The sequence below is a fragment of the Garra rufa genome, chromosome 24 (assembly GCF_049309525.1).
Source record: "Garra rufa chromosome 24, GarRuf1.0, whole genome shotgun sequence".
Classification (NCBI taxonomy): Eukaryota; Metazoa; Chordata; class Actinopteri; order Cypriniformes; family Cyprinidae; genus Garra; species Garra rufa.
The window spans coordinates 19,089,134-19,102,844 of NC_133384.1; the positions used below are offsets into that span (position 1 = coordinate 19,089,134).

The 13,711-nt window shown below is 38.3% G+C and overlaps 1 protein-coding gene across 1 annotated transcript in view; it reads left to right on the forward strand.

Annotated features, from left to right (window-relative positions):
• The first annotated feature begins 602 nt into the window (after window positions 1-602).
• The window catches only part of prex2 (phosphatidylinositol-3,4,5-trisphosphate-dependent Rac exchange factor 2), a 157,154-nt gene continuing 144,045 nt past the window's right edge, over window positions 603-13,711 (forward strand). The window contains 1 exon segment of the mRNA XM_073830561.1: window positions 603-1,020. Within this exon segment, the coding sequence (XP_073686662.1) occupies window positions 883-1,020 (138 nt within the window). The 5' untranslated portion in view covers window positions 603-882.

The following is a 13,711-nucleotide window of genomic DNA, read 5'->3' on the forward strand; positions in this document are numbered from 1 at the left end:
GTAAAAAAAAAATCTATTTCAGATAAATGCTGTTTTTCTGAACTTTCTTAAAGAAAGCTGAAAAAAATCTACTCAGCTGTTTTCAAGTTCAATATAATAAAAATAATACTTTTTTGAGTAGCAAATCATAATATTGCAGTGATTTGGAGTAATGATGCTAAAATTCAGCTTTGAGATCACAGGAATAAATGTCATTTTAAATAGCAAAAATATATTTCAAAATTTGACTGTTTTACTGCATTAAATCAAATAAATGCAGGCTTGGTGAGCTGAAGAGACTTACAAATGTAAAAACAAATTTTAGTGGTAGTGTTTTAGGACTACATGTTATGTTTCTGTTCAAAACAATCTTTTCAAATCTTTAATAATCTGTGAAGCATTTGAAAGCTTTCCTCCCCATGTCATTACATCATTACATGTTGTTACATAACTAACACAACTCTTCTCTTTAATGCCATTCAGCTTTTCAAAGTAATGTAACTAATATAGGAGTCTGGGAAAGGCTTGCATTGTAATTACCCCCAATGTCATCAACATTTCCCCACTGTGCTGGCACGAATTCCCAGCCATTTTATTTCCTGTCCTTTTCATGCTGGAGGGAGGCTGGATTTAGGATGAAGGTCTTGGGAGTCACATGGAGCAAAGTTTTTGATTGATGTCCAAAAGCCATTACTACACTTTTCTCAGGCGTGTAGAGTAGTGCTGAACTTTAATGCTGCTGCTCTTGAATGCAGCCGATTCCTAGATTGTTTCTAAATTGCGTTTAGTCGTTCTGGTGATTTTGTCCGCTGCTTTTCCATCATGTTTCAAACCTCCAGCCGGCGTCAATTCGTTTAAACTTTCCTCTTGCAACTCTTGAAGACTCTCGAGAAGACCACCGAAATGACTGAGGAGAGCAAAGCCGAACACAGAGCCGAAAGTGGGAAAGATTTAGAGAAACAGCTTCGTTTGCGAGTTTGTGTTTTGAACGAACTTCTGAAGACCGAACGGGATTATGTTGGGACGCTGGAGTTTCTCTCGGTAAGTGAGACTTGTGTAATTGTTTCATTGAACAGGTCTAGTCAGCAGTCCAAATTTCCCGTCTCATCAATAGACGCGTTTATATTTTGTTGTCGCGTCGTTCGCTTGCAGACACGATCTGCTCTGGACGCGTCTGTTTAGTATGCTTGAAGTGAATGAGCAGCATCAGAGGTCTTGCGGTGAGCCTCAAAACCCAGACCGTTCCATGTCTGTCAATCCTGCTGATAGTTTTGGTTTGTTTCTCTAAGATGAAAAAGCATAGAGTAATTTGTCTCAATTTCATTTGTGCTTCTTGTTTGTTTCTGCATTGGAGCTTGTCCATTCCTGTTGACCCTAAGAACGAAGTCAATGTTTAGAGTCATTGCTCTCAGAGTTTTATAGCTCAGGAGACTATCATCATCAGTTTTTCCTCAGATGTTTCGACACAAATGTTGACATACAGTAAGCATATTTGTTGATAACACTGAGTTCTCTGAGTTTGTTCGCAGGTATCTTGGCGAATCTGAGATATTGAGAAGTCTTTCTGAGTTGTTTTCTCAGGAGAAACATCTCAGATGTTGAAAACTCTATTGAGCAGATGAAAATTACAATACAATTTAGAGTTTTCTTAAACTGAAAATGATTTAAACATATGCATAATTGTAATCTTCATACTGGATGTCTCTAGCAGGGATGCATGCATCTGTCCATGATTTGCTCAGGCTCAGTGAGCAGAATAGGTAAATGCTTTTGAGTCTGAGCCAAGAACTGAGGCAAAGCAGGTGGACTAAAAGTGAAAACCTCAGACTGGCACACTGTGGGACTGTACCAACTAATATCATTTCTGCCTCTGCTGGAGGAACGGAATACAGTAAGCCCTTTGGTCCAATAGGGGAATTGAAGACTGGAAGGAAAGGAAATGGAAAGGAAATTATTATTTTTTTGTTTGTGTAATGCATAATTGTTCAGGCACATAAGCGAAAGATTATTTAAATAAGGAAATGTTTCAAGTTTGAAGCTAGAAGAAAGCAAAGAGCATGAAATTGACTTTTATAAAGTTTGAAATTACTCTAGTCTTGTGATCTTGTGATTGATATCCATGTTGTGATTGATATGCTGCGATGACCCGTGTTTCCCGCCTTTCATCCACATTCACAAGCTCACATTCCCCATCTGGAGAGACTATCACATGTGGTTCTCAAACTGATTAAAACTAAAGGAAATCACTCTATTCAGGCCATTTTGATTCAGTTAAATAAATCATTAGCCTGTGGAGATCTTATTTGGGAGACAGACCTCTAGAATTATGACTATTTTATAAACCAGGCCAGATTGCTCTGACCACATTTGGATGTAGTCACTCATCTGTCAATCAACCTTTGCGCTAAAAGAAGAGTTTTGTCATCGTGTCCATTATTTTTAGTGACTAATTTTCATTTGGAATAGAATCTAAAGAAACTACAGTTGAGGTCAAAAGTTTACACACCTTGCAGAATCTGAGGACAACTTTTTACGCTGAGGGCAACTGAGGGACTCATATGCAACTATTACAGACGGTTTTAATGCTCACTGATGCTTGAAAAGGAAAAACAATGGATTTAAAGCTGGGGATGAAAACTTTTGAACAGAAAGAAGATGTGTACATTTTTCTTATTTTGCCTAAATATCATGTTTGTTTTTATTAAGCACTGCCATTTAGAAGCTACAAAAGATACTTACATGTTTCCCAGAAGACAAAATAAGTTACATTTACCCAGATCTTCAAATTCAAAAAGTTTTTACCCCCTCTCTCTCTTAATGTATATTGTGTTTCCTTCGTTTGAACCTTCTGTAATAGTTGCATATAAGTCCTAAGTTGTCCTCAGTGTTAAAAGATGGATCTCAAAATAATACAGTCATTGTTGGAAAGGGTTCAAATACACAAAAATGCTGAAAAACCAAAGAATTTGTTGGACTCTGAAGGTTTTTTCTTTCACAGCTGTGGATCATTCAGGTAACAACACAGTATTAAGAATCAAGTGTATGTAAACTTTTGAATGGGGCAATTTTTATAAATTCAACTAGTGGACTGTATGTCAACATATTTATGTGAAATATTCAGGTTAATACTAAATAAAAAATAACATGCATTTTGTATGATCCCTCTTATTTTGCTGATTCCGCAAGGTGTATGTAACTTTTGACCTCAACTGTACGTTCTGAGAATTTTAAACTCATTTGCAACCTCAGGCACCTCAATTTAACACTGCCAGTTTACTAGATTATTCCCAATTGGTTTGCTGTTCCAGCCAAACATTTAAGTTAGTTTTATTCCCAGCACTAAACATGATTTCTTCATTCTAACAGAGGTGAAAAAGTACTTCCTTTGATGATAAAAGCTTGCTTTTGTACCCCTGAGTGTGATTAGGAGGTCAAGAAGGGAACTTTATCAATCCAAGTCACTGGTAAATATCACCCACATGCTCTCAAGGATCAAAGACTCCACGGGTGCCACTGCAGGTCTGTGACTGATCGCTTTCAACCGATCATCCTGCGTAGAAATGCCCACTAGAATTCCTCAATGTCTAGACCAAAAAAAGGGCAGTGTCAAAGGAAGCCTGTGCAGAATTGAAGTTAGACGATAACAACAGACCATGGTAGAGGACAATGGCTATTGGGGGGTGGTGTTTCATGGCCCGGAGGGCCCAGAGGACCAGTGCCATGCTGAACAGAGGGCATTCTGTGTTTGTTAGAATTAGATGAAGGGGGTCGCTTCTAGACAATATGGCTCCCCGGTGGAACCGGCCTGTAGGTGTTGCCAGGAGAGGGACTGTGACGTGAGAGCCCGGGCTCTTTGCCCTCTGTTGTAAAGTACATTTCCTGGTGGAGGAATTCCGGAGAGGTTAGAAGAAATTAGGAAACAATGGCGGATAAGTTGCCTTGTTGGAATCCAGGGGAGAGTTGGCTACATCGGATTAGTGGTTAGTTTGTTCTTGGAGAGGAATTGTTCTTAAAGGGAAAATTCTGTCATTAATTACTCAACCTCATGTTGTTTTAAACCCGTAAGACCTTTGTTCATCTTCGGAAACACAAATTAAGATATTTGAGGAAGTCTTGAGAGCTTTCTGAACCTGCATAGTCAGCAACGCCCGCAACTGACATGTTCAAGGCCCAGAAAGGTAGTAAAGACATCCTTAAAAATAGTCCATGTGACATGCGTCGTGATACTGTCATGAACGTGAAGTTATTTTTGCACAAAAATATTCTTGTAGCTTCATAACATTACGGTTGAACCACTAATGTCACATGGACTATATTAACAATGTCCTTACTACCTTTCTGGGCCTTGAAAATGTCTTTGCAGGGTTAGAAAGCTCTCAAATTTATTAAAAAATATTTCAATTTGTGTTCTGAATATGATAATTAATGACAGAATTTTTATTTTTGGATGAACTTTCCTTTTAAAAGTTGCTGTTGAGTTGGTATTTAGTGTAAAAATACCAGCTGCACTAACTGACAGTTACTTGGCATGCTGCGCAATTGTGTCTGCCTAGCAGATGAGCCAAGAACAGTGTCTGGCAATTCACATGAGACGGAGGAAGTCTCTTAAAAGATCTTTTCTGAGATATCCCTAGAATGGCTTATGTAACAGCTCGATATAGATCTGATAGTGGGAGGTTTCGGATAATCGTGTTTATATTTGTTAACTGAAGACTAAGAATGACGATCCTCTGTAAGAAGTGCTACACTGAGCTTGTTTCTATGCTCTTTTACTGCATATACCTTTGAGTTTATGATAAATGTCACTCAATCAAATGAGAAGTAGTAGTAATCATCAGTACTTGGGGAGTGGACCGAACAGGAGGGAAGCTTTCATGTCCTACTTTAGTAGAAAAACAGCCATGTTGGTGCATAATGTGTTCTCTAGAGTCTTAGCTCTGGATTAAGTGGTCCCTCTGCAGCGTTTTTCTTTCGCAATCCCCTTCGGGTTTAGAGGAATTGACCACCCAATGTACTTTTTTAATGCTTAATAATAAAACTTCAAAAAGGGATTTTGCACCACAAACTGCAATTACTTTTATTTTGCTTTTGGGGTAAACACAAGTTTTAAAAAGTCCCCGTAGACATTTCTTGGTCTATTTAGAAATTTGTTTGAAGATGATGTGGTACAGTTTTCAAAGTTACTTGACAATGTAGGATTCCTGCTGTTTGACTCATTAGAACAAAAATAGCAGGGCAGCTTACCCACAAACACATATGTGACCCTGGACCACAAAACCAGTCTTAAGTCGCTGGGGTATGTTTGTAGCAATAGCCAAAAATACATTGCATGGGTCAAAATTATTGATTTTTCCTTTATGCCAAAAATCATTAGGAAATTAAGTAAAGATCATGTTCCATGAAGATTTTTTGTAAAATTCCTACTGTAAATGTATCAAAATGTAATTTTTGATTAGTAATATGCATTGTTAAGAACCTAATTTGGACAACTTTAAAGGTGATTTTCTCAGGATTTTGATATTTTTGCACCCTCAGATTCCAGATTTTCAAATAGCTGTATCTCGGCCAAATATTGTCCTATCCTAACAAACCACACATCAATAGAAAGCTTATTTACTGAGCTTTCATATTCTATATACATCTCAGTTTTGTAAAATTTAACCTTATGACTGGTTTTGTGGTCTAGGGTCACATATTAATCACAGGGCTGGCTTAAATAATTAAACCAATGCCTGTTTGAGTATTTACAATTAGTTCTTTCCTTGTCTGAAAACTAAAAGGGCATGTGACCAAGTATAAATGGCTTGTAAAACACATTTCAGATGCATTCGATCTCTAAGAAGGTGGTGTAAGAATATTCTATTATTAACCTTTGGTTCACATACATTTTGAGTTTGCATTAGCATGTTGTTTTTGGTGTGCTTAAATTGCTCTGTTGTCCTTTTTATCTTGTTCTGTTTATTTATTGTCAGTCTGAGGCCTGTTGATTTGTTGGTGTCACATGACCAGCACTGAATTGGGGAGGGGAGGGGTGGAGGGGGGGTTATATCTTTTCCTAGCCAGGCAGTGAACCCTGCAACCCCATCCCTTGGGGTCACAGTTCTACATCCTCAAGTTCTTCCTCTTGGTATCCTGCATGGTTTATCCATCTGTTGCTCTGGAAACATGGGGTGTTGATCATCATGCCCTTTTTTTAATCCATTTCTCACGGGCAAACATATTTGCAAACAAAACCGCCATTAGTTAAACTTTTCTCAGAATGTGACTTTTTTTTGTTTGAATTTGTTTGATTTTGTTTTAGACTTAAACTTTTTGCTCTGTTTGTTGACTTTCAAAAAGTTTTGATCTCAAAACTTTGTTTTATTTTGTCACTTAAGTCTCAAAACTTTTTGCTCCTAAAACTTTGTTTGACACTTTTATCTGAGTCTCAGAATGTTTTTGACTTTTTTTTTGTTTGAATTTGTTTGACTTTGTTTTAGTCTCAACCTTTTTGCTCTGTTTGTTGACTTTCAAAAAGTTTTGATCTCAAAATTTCATTTTGTTTTGTCACTTAAGACTCAAAACGTTTTGCTCCTGAAACTTTGTTTGACACTTTTATCTCAGAAAAGTCTCTCAGAACTTTTTTGCTCTTTGAAAATGTGTTTTGTTTGCAAAACATGTTGCAAACACATAAAAGTGTGCTTGCAAGTCAATTTTTGTAATAATAATAAAAAACTAGCTCAAAGGGTGTGATCAGTGATCACTGCTGAATGAAAGAATCAAAGATGCTTTTTATATTGGTCTGTTTCTACTGGAATGGCATTAGCTTGTGCATTCCAACTGTGTGTGAGTTATTAAGGTGGCAAAAAGATAAGGGATGTAAGAGGATAAAACACTTAATCCTTATTTAAGTATTTAAAACATTAGGTAGGCTTTTGGAACTCAACCAAAAGGAAAAGTGGCAATTATTTATGAAAATGTTTTGGATCCACAATAAAGGCACAAAAAGTTACTCCATACTAGGCCTGTCAAAATATCAGATTTTTCACTATGCAATTATCGTGGCCTCAGAAATTCAAGATAATGATATAGTGTAATATCTATTCTCCTTATTCCTCAACATGGAAGTAAGTTTACAGTCGTGGCCAAAAGTTTTGAGAATTACATAAATATTGGAAATTGGAAAAGTTGTTGCTTAAGTTTTTATAATAGCAATTTGCATATACTCCAGAATGTTATGAAGAGTGATCAGATGAATTGCATAGTCCTTCTTTGCCATGAAAATTAACTTAATCCCGAAAAAAACTTTCCACTGCATTTCATTGCTGTCATTAAAGGACCTGCTGAGATCATTTCAGTAATCGTCTTGTTAACTCAGGTGAGAATGTTGACGAGCACAAGGCTGGAGATCATTATGTCAGGCTGATTGGGTTAGAATGGCAGACTTGACATGTTAAAAGGAGGGTGATGCTTGAAATCATTGTTCTTCCATTGTTAACCATGGTGACCTGCAAAGAAACGCGTGCAGCCGTCATTGCGTTGCATAAAAATGGCTTCACAGGCAAGGATATTGTGGCTACTAAGATTGCACCTAAATCAACAATTTATAGGATCATCAAGAACTTCAAGGAAAGAGGTTCAATTCTTGTTAAGAAGGCTTCAGGGCGTCCAAGAAAGTCCAGCAAGCGCCAGGATCGTCTCCTAAAGAGGATTCAGCTGCGGGATCGGAGTGCCACCAGTGCAGAGCTTGCTCAGGAATGACAGCAGGCAGGTGTGAGCGCATCTGCACGCACAGTGAGGCCAAGACTTTTGGAAGATGGCCTGGTGTCAAGAAGGGCAGCAAAGAAGCCACTTCTCTCCAAAAAAAAAACATCAGGGACAGATTGATCTTCTGCAAAAAATATGGTGAATGGACTGCTGAGGACAAAGTCATATTCTCCAATGAAGCCTCTTTCCAATTGTTTGGGGCATCTGGAAAAAGGCTTGTCCGGAGAAGAAAAGGTGAGTGCTACCCATCAGACCTGTGTCATGCCAACAGTAAAGCATCCTGAGACCATTCATGTGTGGGGTTGCTTCTCATCCAAGGGAGTGGGCTCACTCACAATTTTGCCCAAAAACACAGCCATGAATAAAAAATGGTACCAAAACACCCTCCAACAGCAACTTCTTCCAACAATCCAACAACAGTTTGGTGAAGAACAATGCACTTTCCAGCACGATTTGAGCACCGTGCCATAAGGCAAAAGTGATAACTAAGTGGCTCGGGGACCAAAACGTTGAAATTTTGGGTCCATGGCCTGGAAACTCCCCAGATCTTAATCCCATTGAGAACTTGTGGTCAATCCTCAAGAGGCGGGTGGACAAACAAAAACCCACTAATTCTGTCAAACTCCAAGAAGTGATTGTGAAAGAATGGGTTGCTATCAGTCAGGATTTGGCCCAGAAGTTGATTGAGAGCATGCCCAGTCGAATTGCAGAGGTCCTGAAAAAGAAGGGCCAGCACTGCAAATACTGACTCTTTGCATAAATGTCATGTAATTGTCGATAAAAGCCTTATCGTATGAAGTGCTTGTAATTATATTTCAGTACATCACAGAAACAACTGAAACAAAGATCTAAAAGCAGTTTAGCAGCAAACTTTGTGAAAGCTAATATTTGTTTCATTCTCAAAACTTTTGGCCACGACTGTATATGGGTGAGACTTCTGGTTCATTAGCCGCTATAGGGAAATGGCGAGAACAACAATGCGCAGTAAACAGTAAAACGGTTTGCATTACAAACCAGTATGCTCATAATTAAGATAATAGATTAAAATAATATAGTAAGACACACCAATTTGCAATATCAATCTGCAAAATGATTTGTTTTGTACAGCTACAAATAGCTGAGGGTAGATGATAATTGGAGTTCCGACATGGTTGACTCAGCCATCTTTGTCAGCCAATCAGAAGCTAGCATTGCTTTCTTTCACAATTTAACACTCTTTTTGTCCCTGTCTCTTGCCAATCTTTACAGCCTTCACCTCCTGCATATGTTCCATCCATTATGTCCCAATACTTTGTTTACACAGAGTTGCGTTTTCCCCTTGCTACATGGAAGATCATTAAGATTTCAATCTTACTAATGAGTTTGGCTTTCTTTTTCCACTGTAAGGTCATAGGAGTTCTCATGCGCCACAGACAGATGTTATAACCAGCGGCGGCCTTCCTTTATCTTATCCTGAGCAGTGTTTAAGCAGTATGCTTAACTAGCTCCCCGAGGCTCAGGGCAGGTCGCCTCATTCCAAATGCACAGCGTGAGCGCAAAATGTGTCAGCCATTTTTCTATTCTAGTGACAGTCCAATTCATGGAAGAGAACAGAGTCTTTTTTATGCCCCCGAGGGAATTTAGAGGTGAGGTTCAGCGTTCAGTCTGAATTTACATGGTGACGGTGCTTCAGAACAAGGAAGTTGTCGTTGGTGGGGAGAAATTGTGACCTTCCTGCTGTTGGGGTCTCGATCGAGGTTGTTTGTTTCCGTGATAAAGCTGGAAGCGTCTAATCACCTGTGATTGCAGTCAAATCTACATTGGTTGGGAAAAAAGTCTGACGTGATTTTGTTTATGGCCCTCCGGGATTTTCTCTTAACTCCCATCATCCAAAAATTGGTTTATCGCATTGTTTTGCTTCTGGGAAGCAATTGGTTTGGTCCCCTTGGGGCCACCATAGTGACAAACTGAATATAAAGTGAACTTCATACATGTTTTACAATGAGCTTTTGTGTGTTTCTGAAATTGTTTTACACTTGCAGCCATCCGTGTCCCGTTACGTTGGTGTGCAGTCTTGTGTGTCATGTTTGTGAGTGCACAGGGGGCTACGAGGGACTCTGGCCGGTGAGTTCCTTCAGCTTTTGTGTCAGCGTGAGCAGGATTTCCTTCCTTCCTGCCCCTCCTCTCCTTTTACATTGTGCTCTGCTTCCCCTGCACAGAGCTGGCTGCGGAGGCACACGGGCCGCTCCACACGACTAGAGTCTATGCCAGGGCATCTGTCTCAGATCAGGCTCTGGAAGACAGCAGCTGAATAAGAAACCATTTGTCAGATGTTTTCTGGTCAGTTTTTGGGAATAAAGCATGGGTCATCATGACCTTTCTAGGCGATATTTTGTCTCCTATGAGTTTTTAATGTGGGCTGCTAATTAGGAGATGAATTAAGCATTTATGCTTGGACAGTTGGCCTGTCAATTGAGCATGTGTCGGCAAGTGTCAGCATCCACTGGGCATCCATGGGCTTGTAAAATAGCAGCAAACAGTGTTTTATCCTTAAAGCGAAGATTATATCAAAATAAACCCTATTTAGTTTCATCCAAAAAGGAAAATTCTGGCATTAATTACTCACCCTCGTGTCATTTCAAAGCTATAAGACCTTTGTCTTCGGAACACAAACTAAGATGTTTTTAATAAAATCCAAGAGCTTTCTGACCCTGCATAGACAGCAACGCAACTGACACATTCAAGGCCCAGAAAGGTAAGGACATCGATAAAACAGTCCATGTGACATCAGTGGTTCAAAGCTACCAGAATACTTTTTGTGCGCAAAGAAAACAAAAATAATAACTTCATTCAACAATTTACTCTTGTCCGTGTCAGTCAGTTTTCTGAACTCTACTCTTTAGACAAGTTTAGTCATTTTATATGTTGACCTCAAGGCACAAAGTTGAGTCCAAAAGTTTATATACTGTACACCTTGCAGAATTTGCTAAATGTTAATTACTTTACCAAAATTAGAGGGATTGTACAAAATGCATGTTCTTTTTTATTTATTACAGACCTGAATAAGATATTTCACATAAAAGACATTTACATATAGTCCACAAGAGTAAATAATAGTTGAATTTAGCTGTTTTTTTAGTGATAGTTGTTTATGAGTCTGTTGTTTGTCATGAACAGTTAAACTGTCTGCTGTTCTTCAGAAAAATCCTTCAGGTCCCACAAATTCTTTGGTTTTTCAGCATTTTTGTGTATTTGAACCTTTTCCAACAATGACAGTATGATTTTGAGATTCATCTTTTCACACTGAGGACAACTGAGGGACTCTACTGCAACTATTACACTTACTAATGCTCCAGAAGGAAAAGAGATGCATTAAGTGCCAGGAGTGAAAACTTTTGAAAGGAATGAAGATGTCTACATTTTTCCTATTTTGTCTAAATAGCATATTTTGTTCATTTAATTTTGCCCTTCAGAAGCTACAGAAGATACTTACATGTTTTCCAGAAGACAATATTAGTTAAATTTACCCAGTTTTTCAAATTCAAAAAGTTTTAATGCATCGTGTTTCCTTCTGAAGCATCAGTGAGCGTTTGAACCTTCTGTAATAGCTGCATATGAGTCCCTCAGCTGTCCTCAGTGTGAAAAGATGGATCTCAAAATAATAAAGTTGTTGGAAAGGGTTCAAATACACAAAAATGCTGAAAAACCTCAGAATTTGTGGGACCTGAAGGATATTTCTGATTGAGGACAAACAAGGGACTTGTGAACTATCACTAAACAAAAATAAAACCACAGCTGTGGATCATTCAGGTAACAACACAGTATTACGAATCATGCGTATGTAAACTTTTGAAAAGGGTTTTATAAATTCAACTATTATTTTCTATTGTGGACTATATGTAAACGTCTTTTATGTGAACTTATTCAGGTCAGTAAAAAAATAACATACATTTTGTATGATCCCTCTATTTTTGATAAAATAATTAACATTAAGCAGATTCTGCAAGGTGTATGTAAACTTTTGACCTCAGCTGTAGTTTATATTACTGTAGAAGATATTTACACTACTGTAATGTCAGCCCAATTTAGACAACCAGTCTAAATCCTTCTCAGCCTAATCAGTTCTTGGAATTTCTTAATGCCTGGACCCCACAGGAGAAATGCAAGTGCAAAACAGGAAAATCTGATGTAAGGTGTATATGCAAGTACTGTACAAGGTAGTGTGGAAAGTGAGGGGAAAGAAACAGTGAGCGGGCGGAAGTGTTGAAGGAACTGACCGGCCAGTATAAATCAAATCTGTCCTTGGTGTCCTTTGTTATTTTAGTTTCTTGTTGTGGCAACAGTTCACAATCATTGTATGAAAGTTGACATAGAGTGTAGTACAGTAACTGAGTTCCACAGTATCCTGTATAGCATATCAAAGTGTTTCCTCCTAACGGCCCTGCGAAGCCTTTTCATGATGTGCTTCCTCACACCTCTGGTGTAAGCGAGAGAGATGAGGTGAAGTTACAACCTTTCTTGACGTTAGCTATCACATAAAAGACATACATAATATAAACCCTGCTCAGTGTTTTTATCGCTGGAGGTCGCCAGGTAGCTATCTGCCGGCTGTCCTGACGTTATAGGTGGGCTGCGTGACTGTCCATAGATTTAGAAAATCTTAGCACAAATGAGGTGTGCTGTCTGTAAAAATACTATGTCATTTGATTTTATCAAGAACTCAGCAGCTTTACGTTCAGGCTGCCAGACAGTAATATGTCTTGAGATGCACAATTTGTTATTTACAAAATAGCCAAATCCGCCTACTTATTGCTCACATTCACAATACTGTCTGCATGAAATGTCCGGTGAAACCACAATGATTTAGAGCCATGTTTCTGTGACGCACATTATGTGTTTGTATTCTCCTGGTTTCTGAGTCATCACTGGTAATTTGATCATTTTATTAGTCAGAGACCTTAATTTTAAATCGGTCATCATGACATAGCAGTTAAGCGGATATCTGTTCATTTTCCTTCAGCATCTGCGTGGACGAAGACATCAGGTGCAACAGCTGGTGTTTTGTTTAACATATTGCAAATTGTGCCACAAGTTGAGAGAAAATATGCCAAATGCCAGCCATTTCTAAATGTCATGCCTGCCGATGACAGTGTTTTAATATAGTGGACTTTAATGGGATCAACGGGTTGAAGGTCCAAATTGTAGCTTCAATGCAGCTTCAAAGGACTCAACACAATCCCAGCTGAGGAATAAGGTCTAATCTAGCTAAACGATCCGCCATTTTCTAAATAAAAAACAAAAAAATATACTTTTTAACCACGAATGCTCATCTTGCACTAGCTCTGTGATTTGTGTATATTTAAACCTTTTACAACAATGACTGTATGATTTTGAGATCCATCTTTTCACACTGAGGACAACTGAGGGACTCATATGCAACTATTACAGAAGGTTCAAACACTCACTAATGCTGCAGAAGGAAAAACAATGCATCAAGAGCCGGGGATGTAAACTTTTGAACAGAATGAAGATGTGTACATTTTTCTTATTTTGCCTAAATATCATATTTTTTAAATTTAATATTGTCCTTCAGAAGCCACAGAAGATACTTACATGTTTTCCAGAAGACAAAATAAGTTCAATTTACCCATAATTTCAAATTCAAAAAGTGTTCACCCCCCGTCTCTTAATGCATTCAGTGAGCATTTGAACCTTCTGTAATAGTTGCATATGAGTCAGTTGTCCTTAGTGTGAAAAGATGGATCTCAAAATCATACAGTCATTGTTGCAAAGGTTCAAATACACAAAAATGCTAAAAAAAAACCTAAACATTTGTGAGAACCTGAAGAATTTTTCAGAAGAGCAGCGGGCAGTTTAACTGTTCTGGACAAACAAGGGGCTTATGAACAACTTTTACTAAACAAAAACAAAAACAAACAAAAAACAGCTGTGGATCATTCAGGTAACTTCTGGTACTTGTACTTCCTCACACGTGACCTTCCAACAT